Here is a 24,738-nt window from a genome sequence, read left to right as displayed (position 1 = left end):
GATTCATTTAGTTAACTCTGTTTTACTCAGCAAGTGGAACAAATTTCATCACCCCCTACAAGTCCATTATGTATTCTATTTATACCACAAACATTTGGTGCACAATTCAGGAACAGCAGGAACAGGTGATGTAATACACTGTACAAACAACATTCTATTCATACAGTGGGAAAATAAAGTGCATTCTCTTGGTTTCTTTGATCACACTTAAAACAATCAGATTAGAAGTCACAGATAACCCAATACATACTGGAGATGAAAGGGCTCTGGAGAAATAAATCACCCAAAGTTAGATATTAAGCAAGATTTCTCTCTCAACAATCAACTTATCTGTGGATAGAGGAGGAATGACCATGTGGTTTCAAAATCCTGCCAGGCATTTTATTTATTTTTATAATACCATAAAGCTACTCCACCCACTTTTTCAGAATGAACGTTGCATTACACAACACATCAAAGAGACTTTATGGCCTAAATTAAGCAATAAAATAGTTGAGATTGTGCGTTATGCTGAAAATTGGCTGGCTTCTTGTGCCTGGTGAGACGGGAGGTGAACACCACATGTTTCCAGAGCACCTGAAGAAAGCTTGGGGCGGAATGGCCTGAGGTATCAAAGTGTGTGGCACTTGCATTTAACAAACCAACATCACGTCTGAGGCCTTCAGTGCCCGCTGGGACCCCCTCCCGCCCAGGGTACGGCCCTAATGCACAGAAATCCGTCACAAGGCACGGGACACGGGCGCCAGCACGAAACACTGCTGCACCAACAGGATACGGCATCCTTCACGCTCACGGTCTTTAAGGACTGACTTGCAGAGAAATCTCTGTGTTGGAGGCTGGGGGCTGTAAGGATGTGGTTCACCTCACCCTCAGCAGCAAGCCGTGCCTTGGGAAAAGGACAATCTGTGGGAGACAGCAGTTGGTAGGGCTGCTGCTCCTGCCCGCCGCGCTGCCGGCTCCTTGCCCAGCCCTGCCCGCCCGCTGGCTCCTCCGCCTCCCTGCCTGACATGGACGGGGAGAAACGAGGGCTTTGGGCATCGTGACAGGAGCAAGCTGGTGGCCACATCGCTTTGCAGCACGGCAGAGGCTGGGCCGGGTTTCCAGGAGCAGCTCTGGAGGTGCGAGGAACGACACCGTGGAACGACACAGGCAGGTTCTGCGTGCTGGCGTGTGCCAGTCCTGCCCCCACCGCTCTCTAACTAAAAACAAGGTTAAAAAAAAAATAATTTGGACCCTATCATGCTTTTCTGCGGCCTGACTCATAAGTGTTTGATCTCCCAAGGCTGGCACGAGGTGTTGGAGCCTGCCCCACGGAGCCCCCAGCGCTGCAGCCAAGCACCAGCACTGACGAGCCAGACTTGAGCCGCTCCTCGCATCGGTCAATGCAGCCACTGTTGGGCGTGCTGACTCACTGCCTTCCCCGAGAGCTGTTCGACACCCGTTCTCTGTCAAACCAGCAAAAATAAAACTAAATAATTCTGTTTGTGGAGAGTTAGCATAGCAAAAAGAGGGTTTTTGTTTTAAGGTTTTGTTTTGAGGTGGTTCCTCAAGGTAAACTTTTTCAGGCGGCAGAATTCGGCCACATGCTTCTGTGGGAGACTCTCAAAGCGGCTCCTGCTTTTAATTCACGCTCTAAAGACACAACGAGGACGATATTTAAACCTACAGACTGCATTTAAGGAAAACACACACACACGAAAAAATGTTCTGGAAACCCTCAGGTATGGGAGCAGAGCCATTCATAAGGCAGCCTGGCTTGGCACAGTGTCTCCCAGGGGTTCAGACGGGAATGAGAGGGCTTTTAATTTCCAATTTTCGCCTCTCTTACACGGGACTTGGAATCCCAGACCGGCTGTGTCAATCCACACTACATCTCACCCCACAGGTCCCCAGAGCTGCACTTGGGCTCAGCACAGCCAAGCTCAGGTGTAGATGAGGAGGTGACAGTACCCAACCTGACACTTCTGTTACTGCTGCTGTAAAAAACAAAACCCACCCGGAACTACACCATGGAAGTCCACAATAACATTTAAGTTCAAGTAAGTAATAATGTTTAATGTCCCACGAAGGACCGACAGCACCCTCCTTCAGCTGGAGAAGGACGAGGCCAGCATCAGAGTGGGCACGGGACGAGGCCAGGGAGAGGTGAGCCAGGCAGGCCCCAGAGGAACACCGACCCCGTTTGGCACAGGGCAGCAGCAAACTGGGCGTAAGAACCCGCTTCCTGTGTATAGACCAGGCTAAAACACACTTTTGGGCCTCAAAAACTTCCAGTTTGGCCTGCTCAAGCCTGACTACCCACTCTACGTCCAGGTACCACCCCACATCAATAAGAATGGGGATTCTCTCTATCTATCAACTTCCTCCAAGGTGCCAAGTTTTAATTAACTGATTTTTCTACAGTATTTAGGAATGTCAGGCGGCTCCAGCATATCTTCTGATTAACTGCATTTAAGCAGTTAATTTCCATTCAGCCCTATTCTTCCCCAAACTTCATGTGCTATGTCAGAATAAAGAGCTACCACGACCCTGCCACAAAGACGGCAGCTGTTTGATGCGTAAGCGTTTTAGGGAAGAACAAGTCCGTCTTCTGCACAAGACATAAATAAGGTATTTGAGGTTTCTAGATTCTTTGAAGGCCTCCAGAACTTTATAAGAGACAGGGCTCATTACGAACAAGTCACCTGATGCAATTAGGAGTTATGGTGGAGTCCCCAAACTTATCTCAATCAGACACTCTTGATTTCCTGTTTGCGGCATTGACAAATAAAAAGCTCTACATTACAGGTAATTACACTTCACAGAGGACAACAATTAAGAAATAGCCAATTACATTTTATAAGCCCAGGATAATCAAAAGCGTCCTCAAATATCTAGAGTTGCAATAAGCATTTAGAAATGGTAACTCCCAACAAATTGCAGGTAATTGAGAGTAATTTACACAAATGACATATCCCCTATCTACGCTTAAAACCTTCAAACTCAGTTCTGAAAAATACTGCACGAGTTCCTGGAATGTATCACTGCTGATTTCTAAAAATAGCGCGCTGCCCATTCCCACCTCCGCTGGCTTTGGAGGCGAGATTCCTAACCTTTGGTTGCCATACTGCAAGGAAAAATTCACCACCAGAAGCAGAGATTTTACATCAGCTATTAAAAAAGATACGGACGGATCCTCATGCAGATTACAAATCTAAACAACGACAACAAAAAATCCACTCCTACTTCTGTTATTTGAAAATACGCTCTATTTCATTACTACGTAATTTGAAATAAGCCTTGAAGTTTTTAAAGGAACAGTCACGTGCTTTATTTGTAACCCAATACAGCAGCTCCCACGCAGTCAACGCACATGAACCAAGATCAAACGACAAATTAAAAATCATTATATGAAGGAAAGAAAACATGCCTTTTTCATTTTTAAAGCTTAACCTTTTAGACAGGAGATTTAAAAGGACCCCTAGAGGAGCAGAGGCTGACATGGCTACGATCTAGCAAAGATGATTGTTGCAGTATGGCAGTTTCATTTCTCACTTTCAATGCAAGTTTTTGTGGGGGGAAAAGAACTCCTTTTCCTTGTTCACGTGGCGTGGGTTGCTGGAATTACCTCAGAGCAGAGCTCTCACAGTATTTCACGACTCTTTCCAACGATGGCTCCCTGTCTCCAGGCCGCCGCTCCAGCTGTTAGTGCCATTACTGCAGCTGCGTAAGAAGATGCAGTTCTGCAGGGCTCAGGGTTGCATAGCAGCTGACGAAGTCCGTAAGACATGCATGTGACAGGTAAGGATCTGCTTGGCAGTTATTTAAGAACTAAAATCACATAAGTATTGGTTGGAAGGGACCTCCGGAGGACTCGAGTAGTCCAACCTCCTGCATGGACCAGGACTGCTGTCAACTCCAGGTAAGGTGGCCACGGCCAATGTACTTACTGAGAGCCTGCCTATTTTAAGAGATCTGGTGAGAGAAGTAAAATTATCATCAACTATGGTGAGATACTGGAACTGCCTTTTCTGATCTTGCATCGTAAGGACCAATGGAAGGGCAAGGAGGGAGGATTAACGCAAGGAAAGCCAACAATATGCTTGAAAGAGAATGGGATGAGCTTCACCACACTTCTCTCCAAGAAATGACACATACCCCGTTCGTCCCCGTGGGAAGCTGGAGGCAGGAAGAACAGCAAAGAGCTAGTAAGGCACTCCTCTGGGACTCAGAGGGCACTCGGACCTGAAACAGCTTCTGACAGCTCATGTGGCCAACAGGACCCCACCAAATCCGTGTGGCAACGTCCCCCCTTTTCTACCACGTACCCCACTCCTCTCGCCGGTGCTGCGCTCCCATCTCCGCATGCCAGCACCAGTGCCCCAGCTCCCCGCTGCAGGGCACGAGGGCAGCCCCCCGTTATCCCCTGCCCCTGCCTGGGGTTGCTCCCACCCCCCCGGGTGCTCAGCACAAAACCATGCCCGGGTCCCTGTATGAAAGGGAGGGCTTGTGAAGACCTTTTGAAGACCTGAAGGGGATGACTGCTTATCTAACAGAGTTTAGATATGCAAAGCTTAAAGCTGACCCTAAAACGGGTGGAAAATTTATTTTCACACTATTTCTACCACAATTGTGTTGGCAACAATGTGATTAGAAGGAGATCTCCCTACCATCCTCACAGACTGCTTTACTTGTCCTCCATGCCCAAGGCTGAGTAAGCTGCTGGTACAAATGCTGTTCACACTCAGCTATTGCTCAGGACTGAATACAATCCCATTTGAGAAACTTGCTGGTTTTATTAACTTGCTAACTATACAAGTTACATGATTTCAGATGTTTGCTCTTAGAACCCTGATTTTACCTAATTGGCATATCAATGTTTGATATTTAATTTTAAAATGAAAACTACTTATAAAATTCAAGTTTTAAAGGAAGCACATTTTTCTTCCCTATTAATTGCTTTCTGTGGCTTGGCAACACCTTTGTGGACAATAGGTGTTCCTGCCACTACTGTCCCATCTGGAACAAGAGGTTTGGCTTCAGTCCCACCCTCTTTCTTCAGCTCAGGCTTCCAGGATGATTTCCAAAGCTGGGAAATGAGAGGATTACCCTACTCCATACCACCTGAGGCAATGCACTACACCCAAGTCCACAGCCCAAGATGGGCTACCTGGGAGGGTTTCTGGCAGCACCGGTGCCAAGCCACAGACGGCAATTAACAAGGAAAAAGGGTTGCTTGTAGCTTGACTGCTGGCGATGTGGTTGATGGCTCGACACAGAAGAACCAACATGGGGTGAGAAAGAGAGCAGTCCTTTCAGAGCTGACTCAGGGCATCACCATCAGGGACCAAAACTCAGATGACCTTGCTGAGTCCAAGCAACTGCTGACTCTCAAATGCACCTTACTTTTGGGGAGGCAAATTCAGCTGTAGGAGGCATCTACCCTTCTGAGCACGTGGAAGACCTGTGGGAAAGCAAGGCCAGCATCTCCCCTGTACAACTGATGGAATATCAGCTCACCCACTGCAGCTCCAACAAGCCACGTCACCCAGCCTGGGAGCGCCAAACACAAGGCAACGATATTTGCAAGGGATAGCAGGCTCCCCTGGACAGGAGCTCAAGCGCCGCATCAAGAAAGGAAAATATATCAAGATGGGGCCAGATGACTTTTCTGCCAAGACTGCTGCAGGATCGGAAAAGCCTCCTTGAGCTCCTGACTAAAACTGCAGATGTGGGCAGCAAGACTTAGCAGGAACGGGGCTGGAACAAGCACTGCTGCTCCCGGAGTTCCTGCCTTCCTCAGATCTGCTCACAAGAAGCGTGATGGAGCAGCGGAGCTTGACCGGTGAACTGCCCCAGCGCCGTCCAGACCAGAGATGCAGCTCGAGACGGCGGTCCCACGAGACCCTGCCGCTCCTACCCCTGCCCCACCGGCCCGGAGCACGGCGAAAGGCTGCACTGTGCCTCTCGCTGGAGGAGAAATGCACCCCAGGCCTGACGAAACCACTAGGCGTTGCTCTGCGGTGACACCCAGCGCAGTTTAGGGTGATCTCAGGCACGCTGCCCTCCCCGGCCATGTGAGCAGGAGCCCTGCCCTGTGCGGCTGCTTATCTGGGCCGGTGAGCTGGGCAGAGTGCTATGTTAGCATAAAAACAACAACCACCCTGAACGATTTTCAGCCAGTTCGGCGCATCTGAAAAAGGCCTCTCGGTGCAGGCTAGCTTCGCTTGTATACCAGGAGGCTGAAAAAAAGACCAACTTTTGCCCAGCTGAGCAGGTAGCACCAGCACCTGCAACGACACGCCACGAAGAAAAGCACCATGCCCTCCAACACTCCTCGCATCGGTTCAAAAGCAAGCTGCCAGTCTGCTGCGTCCTAGAGAGAGCACACAGGGCAACCCACAGACAGCAAATCTGCATGGAACAGTTATTAAAATGGTGTGAACCACGGCACCCTGCCTGGCCTGGTGTCAGCCACTGCTATGACTGGTTCGGCCTCACGAGCTTCAGCTTTAAAGGCAGAAACCCCGGCAGAGACAAAGGTGTGCTGGGTTTACCTTTGAAGGGATTTAGATCTGGAGCGCGCAACACCAACAAACTGCTGAGACAGGCATTTACTCAGGTGTATAAACATCACAGACGGCAAACGCCAGGCTTGCAGGAATTCTTCTCCAATGCTTAAGAATAAATTTACCTTGTTTTTAAATAATTATGGATGAATCATTCTAAAAAACTTCCTACATTTTATCTTCAGTTGCTGACACTGCTCGTGCAGCTGTTTTTTTTTTCTTTGTTTTTTTTTTTGTTTTGTTTTGTTTTGCTTTTGCCATTACACACCTCCCTTTACTTGCACTCTCAGTGCTCAGCTGAGTACTTCAGGCAGCAGAAAGCCCAGGTCCTAAACCACAGGCTCACATTTCCTTTTGCTGTTTGGAAATGACAGAACAGTTAACACAAAACCTAATTTATTTGAGGTGGGAGGGGGAAAGAGAGGCCACGAGTTAATTTCCCTTAGAAGCCGATGGTCCCCACCCAGAAACCTGCACACAAAAGAAACCTACCTGCCTTTTAAACTGGTAGGTTAGGTCTGAGACCAGAGCTAAGGTTTGTCAACCATGACAAGCTAAGGCTTGTTTAACAGCCGACTGGAGGGTTGAAAAGTCTAATAAAACGAAAGGGCCTTCCATAACAAAGCTTCTGCCACTTAGGGAGAGCATTCACACCCTTTCAGTAGTTTTTTTCAAACATGTAAAGGTATTCGGAGTGTCTAAGTGAACAAAGCCATCCTAAAACCCAGAAAATACCTAAAACCCTAAAACTTCAGCCTGAAACTAAAGCTGAAAAAAACTGAAACGAGCGTTAAGGAACAAACTGCTAGCAGTGAGAGTAACTAACCACAGGAAGAGATAACAAAAATGCTGCATGACCTCCCATCGCTTGGATGCCTTTCTAAAATAGACACTTCAGCCTGACCACAAGTTATTGTGCAAGAATCGCACTGGGTGAAGTTGTATGACCTGTTATCTCAGGGATTACAAAAGGAAAGTTTTTCCCATGCCCATTTGGGAAGTTTCCTCTCTGCGGAAGGAGGCGAGCTTACGGATCAGCTTCAGCAGGCTCCTCCGGCCCCACCAGCCAGGACAGCAGGATGCTCTGCCAGGGGCTGGTTCCCCCGGCGGCCAGCATTCATACCGCCCCCAGGTCACATACTTCGCTGCATACGTCTCGAGGGGAAAACCACAATGCTATTTTACAACGTGACAAATCCTGCACTCCAGCGACACATGCACACACGGCTTTTGCTGCCTGTTTCCATCTCGTTTCAAGCTCATCTATTTTTTCCAGCACTGGCGCGCCTCGAAGAGGAGAGCGAGCCTTTTCAAAGTAGTTTCTCCCAAGAGAGGAAAACAAAGTCTCCCTGAACGTGCAGATGTTCAGAAGCACATTAAACGTAAATACTTCCACAACAAAGAAGGCAGCTTTTGCTTTTTCTTCTGCTGGCAGAGACCAAGATCAAGCAACCAAGGAATGAAGGGTGGTGGTCTTAGTCCAGTGCTTGCAGATCAGCACGAGACACACTGCGCACACCTGAGCTTGCCAGCGCTCCCAACGGCTTTGTTTAGTGGCTTTGCTCAAGAAGAAACATTTTTCATTTCCTAAGGAATAAATGTTATGACAGTCACATGGACCGAATTAAAAGTACAAAGACAAGCCTTCTTAGCAAAAGACCTTAAGTTTTTATTAAAAAAATAAAATTAAAAAAAAAAAACAACAACACACAAAAAAACCCCCATGCCCTGTGGAAATTCAATGCGGGTATGACCATAAGGAGAGCAAGAAGGTTCCAAGGTCACGTTTTACAATCTTTTGAAGCAGGAATGAAGCTAATGTCTGACGGAGGCATTTCATGATGCAGCCTCTACAGAGCTTCCTTTTCTTCTCGCTGCCGCAAATGTTACAGCGCAAGATCTTGATGTCTTTGCTCGGGCACTCTTATTTATACACAATAAAGCCCTTGTGCAGGAGATCAAGGCTGTATTTCATTGATTTGACACGATAGTTAACCTGTGAACTTTGCTCCTGCTAATAGAATAATTTCTATTTGTTGATTCCTCTTTTGGGATCCTTGAGGGCAGCAATCGCTTCGGCCCCGCATTCATTTGCATGTCTGGTGCCAAACAGTTCCAAGGCTTTTACCTCGGCGCGGCACGTCCAAGATAAAGGTAATCAAAGCCAGCAGCTACAGCAGGGGACTGGGTCGCTGCGCCTCTCGTCTCGGATCCTACCTGCCAGTGCCCAGGAGCCCTTCTGAGACCCTGCTGCTCCTGGCTCCGAGTTGTGCTTCCCCTATGAAAGCCTGGAGAGGTCCTCCACTATCAAATGACCAATGCCACATGAATGCACGCGCAGGCCCGAGCTCCCAAAGCAACGCCTGGACCAGGCTAGGAGCAGCGGCAGAACAAGGAAGCCACTCTTCCAGATAAACCTCACCCAGTCTGAAAAGCTGATTGCCAGCCAAGAAAAAGACCAAAATTAATGATTCAAAGCGGTAAATCTGTTGAATGGCAAAGGCATGGTTTTCCAGTAGAGCTAAGACACTAAATGTGGCCTGCTGAAAAAAAAACACAATTCCTTCTCCTCACACCTACTGGTCTCCTTCGTCCAGCACTAGCAGTCATCTGAACACACCATGGAGACAGAATGACAGAGTACTATACCCACAGAAACAAACAAACAAATGACAACAACAAAAAAACAGAAAATGGAGAGAGGGAGAGGTCCGAGACTCCCTCGGTCCATGATGGGAGAGGGAAGATGTGGGGATAGGGGGTAGAAGGAAGAATAAAACCCAGCAGCTCCTGGTCATTAGCTCTGGAGTTAAGCCCAGGGACTAATAAGAGGTCCCAGTGCTGACCATCTCAGCAGGGTATTTCAAGGGTTTTTTTTCCTGCCTCTACCTGTTTTTGATCAAAAGAAGTCAAACATTACATATTCTAACAGCTGGTGCTTTAAGGATGGGCTATATTTTGGGGGCCTTGGCACCAAACAATTCCAGATCTTACCAGAAAATTGTACTCCGGAGTCTTCAGAGGTAAAATCCAATCTCCATGTGGGTTTTATAGGATTTGGATACTCTGATTTAAAACCACAGCGGTTCTACTTAGATTCATTACAACAGCCTTACAACAGAGAAGAACCTGGACCGGGACAGTGAGTGACCACGGCTTTGCTTTTCCACACGAGCGTGACCTGCTACAATTTAATTTCCAAGCACAACTCCCGGAAAAGCAGCTGGCTGTGTTGCACAGCGAAGGGGAACAAGAAGATCTTTGTCTCCAGCAGGGTCGGTCCCTACCAAGGTGCCCAGAGGACGAGCAGGGAATTCAGAAGGGGCCGCTTTGCCTTCCAACCAGCGCAGCAGTCCCCCAGCTTAGAGAAGCGCTTTGCCCTGCGCAGTCCTGAGTAACAAAGTCCAGGGACCAGATCACAGAAAGCGTGCGGTGCTTTTGGCAGCTACGTTTTCTCCAGAACTTAAACCGTTTTAAAATGCCCATGAAACTGGCTGCACATGACTCCATCCTCAAATTTCACTTGAAACACGCAGCAAAAAGAAACCTCCACGTGCCGACTAAGACGCCGTGGAACTTCCCGCTGTTCGGGAGCGCTGCGGCAGCAATGGGAACGTCTCCCGGAGTGGCCGGAACCTGAGCCCCAGGCACACTGCAGAAAACAGCGAGCCCCGTGACAAACCCATCGCCCCGGAGCAGCTCCCCACCATGGGACGGGGCGTCTGCAGGACGTTGGTCCCGTTTGGAGACGCCAATGCTACGAAGCTTTTCTTCCAAGGGGAGCAGGCAGCACTTAGCTAATTACTGGCACTGGGACTGATGGTGTCAGACTTGTTTTATATCTGATACGCTCAAAAGCACAGCACTCCTCCGGTATTGTCCGACTTCTAAATTGCCGCCACTAAATAAACAGCAAAGTTATGACAGGCCTTTGTCACGGAAGAGATTGATAACGAGCCACTGCCGACAAACGGCCTCACCCACGCGGAAACGGCCCCAAAACGCTCGCGAGCGAAACGCGCGCGCTGCTGCGGCCTGGCCGGGCCCGGCACAGCAAACGCCTCCCGGCCCGCAGCAGAGCCGCTGCTGGGGCTCTCACCAAGTGTCACATCTTTTCAGGAAGATGTTCGGAATTACATTCACAAGCGATTTGACTTTTTAATCATTTCAATTACTGTGACTAAAACCCTTCAATCGGAACAAAACAAGGAAAAATAACCCCTCTCCTTCTGAAACATTCTGTCTAGCTTAACGGACCATGCCGAATTGTGAAGGTTTTTGCTTTTGTGGTCTTCACGTATTTCATTTAATGCAGATAATTAACCTCAGTTTCTAATTTCAAATCCTCCACATGAGGAAGTTAAGTGACTGAATATATTCACTGACAGACGGAAAATTAAAATATTGCTACAGCTTCTCCAGGAGGCTCAGAAGGCAGGGCCTTGCAAAAGATCTTTCTTCTTTTACTTGGCCGATTAACTCTAATTTGCTTAATGGATTTGAGGATGAGCCTAATAATCCAATGATATTTCCAGGAACTGATTTAGGATATGAGCACCCCTGTTCTGAGACATTAAACAGCAATTTTCCACACTACACATACAGTCACATCTGAAACCAGATTTCTCTGCTGATTCTACTAAAATGAGGCTGATGTTTTATTTTAAACGCACAGGAACTGCACGACTAGCCTTGTGCTGGGCAGCCGCCGGGCCATAACCCCTGGGAGCACTTTCTGAAGTGCCAAATGCAGGGGTGGACGCGCCGGCAGCGTGCTCCAGCAGGCAGCCGCTGAACGCAGCAGGCACGGCGCGGAGTGCTTCTTGCTTGGTTCTTGGAAAGGTGCGCTCAGCTGGACGGGAACCAAAGCAAAACTGCGGAAACAAAAGGTTAAATGGCAGCAAGGATATTCCTACTACAAATAGCTCCTAGGGCAGAGAGGTGGGCCGGTGCTGCACACCAGGGAAAGGCAGTGGATGGAGTATCAGAAGGAGCGCAGGTATTTCCATCTTCCAGCTCCGCAGCACAAAGAGGGAAAGCCGCAGCTCGAGCGGCCCCACACACTTGACTTTCCATCCTGCACACGGTGAGCCGGCCCTGGCTCGTGTATTCCAGAATTTTGGACATCTGTGGGGATGCCCATAGCCCTACCCTAACACGAGGCCGGCGTGTGCCCCTCAGCACTCCCACATCTTTTGCAGTCCTTTTCCCACCAAGCAAGCCTGGCCTAACAGGATTTCACAGTCTGTTCTGATTGTTAATAAATCCAGGATTATTAAAGAAAGGACTATAAATCCAGGACTATTAAAGAGAACAGATCCAAGAGGCAGTCACTTTTAAAATGTCCAATAGTAACTAATTATTCAAGGGATTAGTCCATTATAGAGACAACAAAGGAACTCTTAAAACATAAAGCCAAGTTAAAGTTGAACTGCAGATCAAAACCAAGGTGTACCACGTGGCCCACCTCCTGGGCACACTTCTCAGTTTCTGGGATTGATTCATTTCTCATTCAGCTTTTTCGTACCCAATTTCTTCTGAACGGAGCAGAACTTGAACCAGCCTGACTTCCAACCTCATCCTCAAACTACAGTACTTCATGATTTGTGTCCTCATTGTAAGTACACATGAAAAGAGGAAAAAAAATCTTTAAAAGAATTACATTAAACTGCTTATAGAAGTTTGCTGCCTACAGTCTCTTATGATTTCTGATCTCAGAGTTGGGTAGAAGTGGCTCTGGAGGCCTTTGGCTCAGCGGACAACCATCATCAATGCTAGACCAGGTGGGCCTTGCTTTGTCTAACCGAGTCGTGAAGCCCCCAAGGGTCGGAGATCCCCCCCTCTCTGGCGGCCTGTTTCTGGCCTTTGCCGTGCTCCTCGGGAAGGTTTTTGTTCCTGATCTCCAACCTGAACCCCCCCGGCAGCAATCCATGCCTGCTGCTGCTTCCATCTTTTGCGACTACCAAGGAGAATTTGGCTCTGTGATATTTATAACTGCTGTAAACTGCTATTAAATTATCCCAGACTACTCACACCTATGCAGCTCTCTTCAGCCCTCCTTGTTGGCTCTACACCACTGGTACCTCGGGAGCTCTCTGCTGGTTCCTCTCTTGTTTCCCAAAACCCATCTTGATCTGTGGGATCCAACGCTGGACCCAGTATACCCTGTATGGCCTCACCAGCACCAGAAAGAAGGGGGTGTAGCTCCCCTTGATCCTCCACTGATGTAGCCCTGAACTCCTTGGTGGTGGCCATCTGTGAACACCGGGATAACCAAACCAGTCTGAAAGTGGTTCAGTATGATAACAGCAATTTCATCCTTTTAAAAGGAAAGATTTCTAACCCAAATAAAACTCAAGCACAAAAATAAGGTAGCTGGAGGAGGGGTGAAAGTGCTATTAATTTAATAAAAGAGTGCTAAAAGCTAAACTGTCCTTACATAGAAGCCAACCTACTGATCCATAACCAAACAACAAATGCACCACTTCTTCATCTTGATTTGTGTAGAGGCAAAGCTGTGGGCACAAAAGGTATTCTTCTTCAAATAAAATCCATTTTAAAACTTGGCAAACGCCAGTATAAATACTTTACACTGTTAATGTAAGCATTTCCATGCAGAAATTTCATCAGCTTAACAATGTCTTTAAAAAAGCTGGCGTAACTTCTGTGCAAAAACACAATCCATCTTTGTCTTGTATATCTTACAGCTCTCTCGGTCACAAAATCACCACTTACTGCCATTAGCACCAGACCCTACCATCCCTGGTAGAACCGGTAACTTCTCTCAAGAACAATGCAGAACCAAAACTATTCTTTCTACAACTTATTTTCTTTTTTAATTGGAAATAGCCACTGCTCTGCACATTGTTGTGGGCTGTAACAATTACAAGTTGTGTTATGGGCCCAGCAGTTTTAATCCAAGCCGAGACATTAGCTAGGATTTCAGATTGCACAAAATTATTGCCAGAAAGGCAGGGTCAAAACTGGAAAGAAAAAAAAAAAGTTCAGGAAATGTTAATGTAAAATTTTAAACATTCAATTTAATGTTAACATTATTTGAAATGGCATGCAAATACTGCTCCTGGCATCAGCCCCTCAACTCCCACAGACCCAGCACAACCGAACGAGCACCAGCGCCCCAAGGACGGTGCCACGCACCCGCAGCTTCGGGTCCCGGCCTCCTGCACCCGGTGTAACACACTGGCCCTTCTGCCCGTTATACAGAAGAATTGCTACAGACAGGTCCTCTTGTAGAAGAAAAGAGGTGGCTTCCCCGGTAGGCTTGTCCCAAGCCACTGAAACTTTAAATACGTTAAAAAACAGACAGACGCTCCTATAAATGTTTCCCTGGCCAGCCACAGCATCAGCTATCAAGAAAATACCACGCGGGCATCAGCAGCGTTTCCTAAGCAGCATGACATGTCACACAGCACTAAAAGAGATTAAGGAGGCAAAGAGATGACAGAACAAGCGATCAGATAGAAAGATGCCATTCGAGTCAGGCGGAGATGGTGGACAGCACTTCTGGCTGCTTCGGCTACTTCATCTCCAAACACCTCCATCGGTCTGCCCAGAGCCCTGGCCTTTGCCCTGTGGTTATCAACAGCGCTTGAGCACCTTGCTGCTCCTCTCGGAGGCAGCCTCCATCAGTGCCCTCCGCTCGCGACCGACCACGCTTGTCTTGCGCCCTGGCACAGAAAGGAAAGGCTCAGGCCCAGGCCCTGCGCTGTCAGACTCACAGCTTTATTCAGCCAAGACCCGAACTCTTCTTTCTGCCATCCCATACAGGCGTAATATTTGTCTGCAGCTTTTTCCAAGCAAATGACCTCTCCTGGCGCTCCAGTAGCCTCGCTCAGAGGCGCACGTGCTGCTTCTGCCACTAAAAGCAGCGCCAGCAGGGCGCTAACGCGCACCTCAACTCGTCTGGACACAGACTTTTGCCCCTCCAGTCTTCCGCTCGCTCGGCACAATTAGCACCAATTCCTTTTGAGTCAGAAGCGTGCAATTTAATATTTAATTATGAATGAAGCAGCGAACCTCAAAATCAGGTCTGCCAGCTAAATTTCTGCTTCTTCCCGAGGCAGGCCAAACTCATGACCGTCGGCCTGTTTTGCACCCTAAGCAGCAGGGATCCCACACCTTCCCTGAACCAGGCTCCGTTGCTGCTCTCGCACAGCCCCGCGTTACTCACCGAGGTTAAGGCAAGTCTCAGGCTAGAGGCTGTCGCATCCCGCTAGAGCCTCCCTCAGCTGTTTCTCCACTTGCTCTCTGCGTGCCCCGTTACGAAGTACAGGCTGCCAAAGAGACAGTTCTGTCGGAAGAACCAGAACAAGGGGCAGAAGCAACCCAAATCTCTAGCCTGGCTGTCCGAAGAAGGCAGAGCTGCTCACACGTAACACCGTGTGGGCTTCTCTATTTCCACCACGGAAAGAAAGCGAAGGCAACCTTTGCGAGCGCTGCTCCCCGCAGAGCTTTGGGAGTGCAGGTTTCGGAAGCAGGAGTGGAAACCCTTCTGATGTAAAGCTAAAGAGAGGACAGAAAAAACCTATGCAGACAAAAAGATGCAGCTGTGATGAGACAGTTTGGCCACCACGTGCCAAATTCCCAAATTTTTAGGACGTGTATATTTTACTGGAGTGCTTGAAAACCAGCCTGCAGGGCACTTTTAGGGCACGGTTTTAATTTTTGCTCTTCGTATCTGAAAAACCCAGTCGCAGTGTGTCAGAAGAAGGTTAATGAAAGATTTAGCCGTGCTCACAACCATGTTAGTGTTGGTTTCGGAAGCTGTGACTTAATGCCCGAGATCTTCAGGGGTTACCCTCTTTGAAGTTCACTGATCCATAACCAATGTCCAATTAATTTGCAGGAGCCTAACTATAATGACTATTGGCCTTTTCCTACGCATACAAAAACACAGTGGGTAACAGTGATGCTTTTCGCTTCGGGATATTCTCACATACATGCACACTCGCACACCTTCAAAACGCCCAACGCTGGTAACGCGTTGTCATCTGCACTTTGAGCAGTTTTCACTCTCACGAGCACACAAGTACCGCATTAAGATTTACGAACTTTCTGCTGCAAAAAGTTTGGAGCTGTTTCAAGATGCTCATTTGCTAACAGAGAAACACTTCTATCACATTTGGTCAGATTCCTCTTTATTTAGAGTTTCCATGGAAGCCGAGGAATAGAAGTTAAATCTTGGGAAGATTAAATAGGCCTTCAGATATAATGCGAAACAGCTTATTTCAACATTCCCTCAAGAACAGAAATGAGAAATTCTTCCACACGCATGCACAAAAACTGTGGAAATTTTCAAAATAAATTGGGACCCTTCCTTACAAACGGTCTGTGCAGCTATCGCTTCTTGCTGCGAGCAGCTCCACCAGCTTCCAACGCACTTACTCACACAATAATGTAAATAAAAATGCTTGCAGGATAAAGACGCTACTGGTTAAAAAACAGTCTGTCTGAGGCAGCTATTTCTATACAACATTCAGGAAGCAAGTTATTTCAACCACAAGGTCTAGCACAAAGATGAACAATCAACTCCTAAATTAGTATCTCAGCAGAATTTTAGAAAAAAACGCATCGACTACACCGTTCTGCAGCATCTTGCACAGTGACGCTCTGGACGCTTCTGCAGCTGACTTACCAACATTTAAAGAAACCAATCACTTATTTTCAGTTACTGACTCCAGGCTCAGAAATGACTCCTGCCCTGGTGAGAACAGTAAACACCTCCATGCCTCCTTACCCAACAGGTCAATGGAGCGTCTGTAGCCACAATGACAGGCTGTTGGACACAACAAATTAATAGTAATATATTTTTTCTGACCTCCATCCCCTAGGTAAAGGTTTATTTCACGCTGTTCAATGTGGTATGAAAATGCCCAAGACTGAGGAACTTCACTCCAAAATACTTCTATTCCATAACACATTTCTTAACCATTTTAAGATTTGGTATAGATACATTCAGGTAACGGGCAAACTGCGTTTTTTTCCTGAAGCTTGACCTGAGGAGTACAGTATTCCACGCAGGTTTTTGCTACCCGCTCTAGAATGGAAACTAAACACAACTCAAGTCAGTTATTTTCAGTCTTAAAGCCATTATCACCTAAATAAAAAGATACTTAAATCGTGGGCTTTTCTAATCCTTCACTTATGGTAAGTACCCAATCACTCGTTCAAAACCCACTTTAAGAAACATTCAAGGTTTTTATTAACTCCACAGGAAAGTCCCAGGACCCTGGGATTTTGTTTTTCAGACTCCTGATTAAAACAGCAGGAGTTCACATGAATTCCCATTTTTTTCCAGAGTTTCACATGCAACATCCCCTCCTCAAAATCTGTAAGAAAACAGGAATCAAAATGAAAACATTTCACCATCTGAAATGCGCTGAGACCTTGCACAGGGCGGGATGCATTTCCAGCTGCCAGCCTAAAGGGACGGCTGAGGGAGATTAAACACAGAAATGCTTTTCATAAGACAGGCGGCTTTGAAGAGGACACTTCAGCTCCTTCATTTCGTAATCTTCACAAAGTGACAGATTTTACCCTAAGCAGGTCTTAGAATAAGGAGATTTTATTTTTAAAAAAAAAGTAGGAATGTGTTCTAGCTGCGTTCTGTTGATTCAGCAAGGGTTAGACACACACACACACTTATTGATCCCAGAGAACTCCCCGCTAAGTTAATTGTCTGGAATTTTAACTGAGCTCTCAGCAAGTTTCAAAATCCATGTTGGCTGGAAATGGGTGGGGGACCCAGCAAAAAAACACAGACTGCAAAACTGTGCAACTCCTCTAGAAAAACAAAACAAAACAAAAAAAGCAATTATTTTGAGGGGAAAAAGCAATTTTAAGAGGGAAAAAGCTGCAACATGGAACGATTTTAACTGGATTTGGTGATTCCTACTTTGACACTGCTAGAATTTGCTATCAGAGACCTCTTGTGTGCAAAGTTATACCATTTTCAGGGAGCATTACGGACCCCATTTGACCCACATAAATGTTCCAGGCACTAGGGTATTTCCTGCAAGCTTCCTGCAGCCTCTTGTTGCGGCTCATCACAATTTCCTTGCATATCTACAAGGAGAAGTTTTACCACCAGCTTCGCTTGTCTGCGCTCCTACAACTGAACGCTGACCTTGTGCCGCTGCAGGCTAAAAGCCAACCTGAAACTGCAGCTCCCTCTACTCGCTCAGCGTGCACAGGGACTGCCCACAGCTCTGCGCTGCCCACCAAATCCCACCTACACCCAGACCACATTCAGGAGCATTTTCTTGCAGCGAGGAACGTGCTGCAGAGGTGATTCAGAAGGACTGGACAGGAACGACCAAAGACACCCTTAAAATAACTTGCATCGCATTCAGATACAGCTGCATTCCAGCGTAACATCCATGTGATGCCATCCCATACCCATGCTGATGCTCAGCCAGCCCCAAGCACTCCCGAACAAATGTCCTCCCTCTCTCAGCGCCTCCGAACTCACAGCAGCTCCCTCAGGGCAGCCCGGAGGCAGCGCAGAGCAGGGGCGCTGCCACTGCACTCACGTACCTGAACTCCCTCCCCTCGCTGTACCGCCGTGTCGAGCTGGCGCGCTGGGTTGCCGTCTCCAAAAGCAGCTTCTGGGTGAGCCTGCTCGAGGGTGCAGAGTCCCTGCTGGCCTCAGGCTCGGTGTCTTGGTCACATTTCCACTCCTCATCCTCATTCAGAGTAGGCAGATAACCAGGTAGCCCCTTACCTGTCCCAGACCCTGAGCTCGGATCGCTGTAAATTTTTGGACTTTCCCCACCTGTCCTTGTGTATTCCAAATAAATATCCGACTTAAGGAACAAAGGGTAGGTATTGTCTTCTATCATGCACTGAATCTCAGTTTGGGCCTGGTCAAACATGTCAGGGTCAATCTGTAGTTTCACGACACAGTCTTTTATGAAACTTTTTGTGGCTGGTTTGATCTGCCGGGACACAATGCCATTGTTGTCGAGAATGTATTTTTTGTAAATGGCTTTTGCCAGTTTGAGTCTTTTTTCCTCATTGGACACGCACGGCTCCAGCTTCCTGAAGCCACTGCAGGCAAACCAGAAGTCCAGCAGATCCGCACAGTCCTCCTGTTTCAGGAAAGTCCTGAAGAGATTGATACCATCTTGATCATCGAGCAAGGAGTGCAGCGACTCAGCCCACTTCAGGTAGGGTGGAGTTGGCGAAGCACTCCCCTCGGGCTCATATCCCAAATCCAAATCAGAGCGCCTCGGTGTTGCGGTGGACGTCTCATTTCTAACAACATCACTTTTGCTAGAGTAAAAACCGTGGCTAACTGGCCTGGGATCCGTGGACACGAGTTCACCCTCCTCACCAGGAACCGGCGGCCTTGGAGCATCTTCAGTGAAGCTTCCTCCAAGGTCCAGAGGGAATCCTTTCCCCTGGATATTCATTTTTCTGGCGTCTGCTCACACAGGAACAAAGGGGGAAGAGCTGAGACCTCAGATCACCGATATCTGTAGTTCCACTGTGAACAAGTTTGTTCTGCTGAAACAGATGAAAAAGAAATACGTTAAGCACTGTAAACAAACACTCTAAGATTACAAGCTGCTGATACTGCTCTGTGTGATTACTGTACCGAATCCCCCTTTTCATCAGAATCAATGACAAAGCTCTCAGCAATTTCAGAGATCAGCATGAAACAGGTACCCTCTTCCTTCCTCTAAAAATGACAGAGAATATTCCAAAACTGTATCTAGCATCTGCCACAACTGATAGCACTGGTGGTACAGTAACAGCCGCCAGTTTCACATTACAGGTGTTTCTTCAGGATCTGGCATTCACTGTGTCCAAGAGATTTACACTTAGGTGCCAAGCGGCAAACAGCCCACAGGACAGACACACGCCAGCTTCTGCACTGGGATCAACTTCTCTGCAAAGTCTACCTGGACAGCACGTGTACCAAGGCACATCAAGGCAGTAGGTTTTTATCTGGATACCAGCCTAGGAAATTCTCATCCCTAACCAGGATTTTACATTAAGGCTCGTGAAAAATATTCCGAAAGAATATCCAGTATGTACCAAAACTGAGATTACACCTTAACCAAACACAGGTGGCTTCTGTACACTCAAGCGACATACCGCCGCGACATTCCTCTGCGTTTTAGCAATGCACTGCATCGCCTCATCTCGCTCCAGGGGAATCCAAATGCATCATTGACCCCAATATTTTGGGCATGCGAACAACATTCTTGCTTCAAATGGGCATGTTAGTACAGGATTTCAGGTCTGGCACCGTTTTTCATAGACAGAGGCCATTTAGCGAAGGTTCATTTAAGCTAACAACAGCGCATGCTGTGAGCCTGGGAAAATTTCAGGTCATCAAAGGATGAGAGAATCACCCGAAGAAGGAAATCTGATCATATACAACATTTTAAGAAAAGGGCTGCGAGGCAACATGGAGGATGGGAGGTGTGGGGAGAGAAGGGCAGCCCCTGGGCTGCTGCTTTCCCTGCTAGACAAGGTAGCAGTCGTTTCAGAACAGCTGGACCAGATGATCTTTGAAGCTCCATTCCCGCTGAGCCATTCTATTCCTGAAAGTAGCGAAAGTCTTGTTTTACCGAGCACCACCAGCCTGAAGGCCCTGAAAACTGCGAAGCACCAGCTGCCTGCCAAATTGCTCCTTGCACCGGATTAACTCCGCTGCACATGAAAACATAGCAGGGAACACGCACCCGAGCTCAGCCCGCCTCTCAGAGCTCGCCGCACCCAGATGAACGCATCTTTTGGATGCTCTGCCTTTTTTTTTTTCCCTCCCGTTCCTCTTCTCGGCCGAACCGAAAGCCGCCACCGACGGCCTCGGAAGCACGAGGTCCGCCCTCAGAGCCGACCTGGTGTCACGAGAAAAGCGGCAGCCTCGGGAAGGGCCCGGGGGAGCCGCCAGGCCCGGAGGCCTCGTGCCCTACCTGCGCCGTGCCCCCCGCCACAGCGGGAGCCGCTGCCGGTCCCCGCGGGGGCTCTGCCCCGGCTTCCCCCCGGCGCCTCCCCGACCACGACCCCAGGCCGGGCTGGGCCGGGCACTCCTCGGCCCCCCGGCGGCAGCGGGCACCCGGAGCCCCCCGGGGATGCCCGTGGGAAGCGGCCCCGCGGGGAGCAGCGCGGCCCCGAGCCGCCGGCACCGGGCACCTCCCCGGGCCGGGGCCCCCAGCTCGTCGCAGCCCTCGGCGACCGCACGGAGCCGCCCCCGCCGCCTCCCGCCCCGCTCAAAGCTGCCCCGCACGCCGCCGAGGGCTCCCCGGGAAGCCGCTCGCAGCCCCGGCGCTGTCAGGGCTCTGCCCCGCCGAGCCCGGGCTCCCCCGCGCCGCAGCCCGGCCGCCGCTCGCTGCCCCCCGCCGCCCCCGAGCAATTCCGGGGGGCGAGGGGAGAAGAAGCGCCCCCGCTGGACCCGCCGCCCCCGGCCGCCCCCCCGCGGCCCGGCCCGGCCCGGGGCCGCCCCGGGCGCCCGCCCCCCGCTCCCAGGGCGGCCTAGCGCCGGCTCGGCGGCGCCCGGCGCGGCCCCGCTCCGCCCGCACGGCGGCGGCCTCCGGCGCGGCCTCGGCGCAGGGCCTGGGCTCGGGGCCGCCTCCCCGCCCGCTCACTCACCCGCACGGTGCGGCGGCGGCAGCGGCGGCGGCGGCGGCGCGGGGCCCGGCCCATGCGGCTCAGCAGCGGCGGCGGCGGCGGCCCGGAGCGGCGGGGGGAGGCGGCGGCGGCGACGGGGACGAGGAGGCGGCGGCGGCGGCGGCACAAAGCGGGCGGCCCGGGACGCCCATGGCCGCGGCCGCTGGCTCTGGCGGCGACACGGCGAGCAGCGAGCCCCGCACCGCTCCGCCTGCGCCGCTGCCTCGCAGCGCCGGGGAGAGCGGCTCAGCCGCGCCCCCCGCGCCCCCGCCCGGTACTGCGGGCCCGGCCGCGCCGCCGGCCGCGGGGGAGGAGCGGAGCGGGCCCGGCCCGGCCCCGGCCCCGGCCCCTGCAGCCTCCCCGGGCGCCCGGCGCCTGCCGCAGGCCCCGCCCGGAGCCCCCGCGGCCGGCCGCGGCGGGGGAGCGGGGCCGTGGGCCCGCCGCCTCCCGGTGTCCCGAGGCGGGTGGGGGCCCGGCGGCACGCTGCCCCTGGGGCCCTGCTGGCTGGGCGGCGTGCTCGCAGCTGGGCCGGCGGCCCCAAGCGCCCGGAGCAGGGCTGGGGCCCTGCAGAGCTCAAGGCACGCAGCCGGAGCGCTGCAGGCGGGGGTCGGGTGCTGGCAGGGCTCGCCTGGCCCGGGCTGGCGTCCCTCACACAGCAGCACCGCCGGGCCCACGGGCTGCCCCGGGCCTGGCCGGGCACGGCGCTGTGCCGTGGCTCCCAGGCAGCGTGGGGGCCCTGCGGAGACCCCAGCAGAGCCCCGTCTGAGCCCCTGCTTTGGTCAACGCCTGCGCAGCCCCAGAGGTGGGAGCGGAGTGTGGAATTGCCTCCCTCGCTCTTTTTTTTTCTCCTCCTGCTTGCCCTGGACAAAAGAAGCCCGGAGGAGCTCAGCTGAACGTCCTGGGCGTGTTGCAAAGCTCGTGCTTTGGAGACCTCCAGTTCTGTGGCACAGCAACGGCTGGTGAAAGAGCTGAGGCTGGGAAAAGGCAGCGACCCTCAAAGCTAGCTCAGTGTTGCCACCGGCCTCCTGTGCTTGGACAGGGATTGATCGGCATGTATATATTTGAGCACCTCCTCGAAGAGACTGCACGTCTGTGGGGCAAGGGATGGAGGAGTGTGGATAGCTGCTCCACGAGCGGCTCTTGCCTTGACAAACAGCTAGGGCAGTTTTCGGAACTGCAGCTGTGTCTCCTGCCTCTCTGTGCAGCTGAGCAATTCTGCAGCAAAGAGGAAAAAGGCAACTCGCCAAGAGGTGGCACTGTGCGGACTGAAATGGGTAAAACAACATGGAGCCTCTTGAGAAAGGCCTGAGGGGATCATGTCTTACCCAGGGGTGGCTGGTTATAGGAAGCTTCTAGCCAGAAATGACCCAACATGTAGAACGTAATGCGGTCTGGGAGCGCTGGGTGACATTGCAGAAAGAAGAAGGGGTTACCATATGCAGAGACTGAACAAGAATAGTCCCACAGGCAAATGCAAAGCCTGTTTCTTCCCTGGAAAGTGAGGATAGTCAGAGCCCTGGACCCAAGCGAGGCAGATCCCTAGGTATGATCCCAGAAGATAAACAAGCAAAACAAGCCACGAGGCAGTCCTCTCAAAATCAAAAATGACACAAAGATTTCTGGTAGGGATTGGTCTCTGATTTTTTGCTCAATTAGCATTCTTCTGTCACACGTACCTGTGTTCAACATTTTTTTTTGCATTTCTGTTTTGTTGTTGTGCATTTCAGGGAGCACTCTCAGAAACTATGTTTTTCAGCTTTCTAAAACGCACAGAAGTTCACCCCCAGTGCCGTAGCACTCCCCTTCCCTGGCGGAGAGCCTGGCAGAATGGTGCAGGTCCTTGTGCTCTTTCATGTGAATGATGCTCAGAGCATGTAACAGTGCAACACTGATCTCAGGCATAATAATAGAAAAGCTGATGTGGGATTCAGCTGGTAAAGAATTAAAGGATGTGAATATAATTAATGCAATCAGCCTGGTTTCTGGAAAATAGCTCTTGTCAAACTCTGATGTCATCCTTTGAAGAGATTACAAGTTTGGCTGATAAAGGTTATGGCATAGAAATAATAGACCTGGACCCTGTTCAGGCATGTGACTTAATCCATATAGTATTCTGATTAAAAATTAGCACAATACAACATCAAGAGGGACACCTTAAAGGGACTGGGAGCTGGCAAACCGACAGCCATCAATGGGGAATCCTCGCAGAATGGGAGCACTCTCAGTGGGTGTCCACAGGGTTTGATGTGAAGCCCAATGCTATTCAGCATTTTCATCAATGGTCTAGAAATAGATTAAAAAGCCCTGCTGAGAAAAATGCAGGGGCCAGGGAAATGAGGGGGGCAGGAGACACGGACGAGGTCAAGACAGCTGTAGAAAGCTTCATAAGCTGAGTCTGGGCAAATAAAATGTGGTTGAATGTAAGCAGCTGCAGAACGGTACCTCTGAGGAGCACAGCGTGCAGGGCACCGCTTCTCATGGAAACCTGTGCTCTGCAGAGGGCTGCCTCAGAAAAGAGCTTAGGAGGAAGGAAGAGCAATACGGGAGCAGCAGGGCCTGGGAAGTCCTGGCTGGGACAGGTGTGGAAGCTGCAGCAGGCCTCCAGCCTTGGCCGGAGGACGGGGGAATGGCAAGTAGCTGCATGGGTTTAGGTGCGTAGGGACAACAAGCGAGAGCAGACGCATAGGGCACCCAGGTCACGCATCTGCATTTGAAAAGGATGCTGAAAAATTAGAAGGCGGAGAGTTATAACTGACCCCAGCTCTAGAGAAATCACTTCGCAGGGGGATGCCTGAGATACGCAGCCTCTTTAGCTATTTCAAAGGAGCCCCAAAGATGCCTTGATTATAGCACTTAAGAAACTTCACGGGTGAGAGACTATCAGGTTTTAGAGAGCTTTTAGTCTCTCAGAGAAAGGCCCAGCAAGAATTCATGGCCTGAACAGAGTTCACATGAGAAACTGAAGCCAGATTTCTCTGTGAGAGTTGTCAGAAGGGACTCCCAGAGGCAAGGGAGGGGAGCAAGGGGGTGCGATGAGGAGTTTGGGTGCAGCGAGGTGCACGCAGCTGAAGCACCGTGCCCTCATATGGCACGGAGCTGCTGCTACCCTTCCCTGTAGCTGCTGCTGCTTACGGCTCCTCAGGGCCCGGGGCACCAGGAGGAGTGCCGGGAGGCTTCTCCTGCACCAGCCGGCTCCCAGCAGCGTTGCCTCCAGCTCAGGGGACTCGGGCTGAGGTGAGGAGCCAGCAGCCATCTCACCCCGTGGCTCCTGCAGCGAGACCGTGCAGGGAAGGCGTGGAGGGCACTGTCCCAGCTACAGGTGGCTCCCTGACTCCTGCTGTGGCTCTCGGAGGCCCTGGCAGCAGCCACAGGGGGGGCAGGAGGTTTGACTTGCAGCTCAGAGAAGCGGGGCCTTGGAGGCTGTGGCCACATGGAAATTCGACCAGCTTTTTGCTGGGTAAGAGTGACTTTCCCTCTTGCTACCAAATGTTTTGCCACAGGGTTCCTTGCAGAAGGGCAGGATTGCTATGCAAACCTGGTCTTCGTGGGC

The 24,738-nt window shown here is 50.5% G+C and overlaps 1 protein-coding gene across 3 annotated transcripts in view; it reads right to left on the bottom strand.

Annotated features, from left to right (window-relative positions):
- The window catches only part of AXIN1 (axin 1), an 81,738-nt gene extending 60,425 nt beyond the window's left edge, over positions 1–21,313 (bottom strand). For 2 of the 3 annotated variants that reach the window (XM_066977502.1, XM_066977504.1), the window contains exons 1-2: positions 21,171–21,313; positions 18,105–19,076 (exon numbers count right to left, since the gene is read on the bottom strand). In XM_066977502.1, coding sequence (XP_066833603.1) covers positions 18,105–18,982 — 878 coding nt within the window. In that variant the 5' untranslated portion in view covers positions 18,983–19,076; positions 21,171–21,313. The remainder of the gene's footprint in view (positions 1–18,104; positions 19,077–21,170) is intronic. The other variant, XM_066977503.1, reaches the window with a different exon arrangement.
- Between the last annotated feature and the right edge of the window lie 3,425 nt (positions 21,314–24,738).

The sequence above is a fragment of the Anser cygnoides genome, chromosome 15 (genome assembly GCF_040182565.1).
Source record: "Anser cygnoides isolate HZ-2024a breed goose chromosome 15, Taihu_goose_T2T_genome, whole genome shotgun sequence".
Lineage (NCBI taxonomy): Eukaryota > Metazoa > Chordata > Aves > Anseriformes > Anatidae > Anser > Anser cygnoides.
This window is presented reverse-complemented; position numbering and strand designations above follow the sequence as displayed.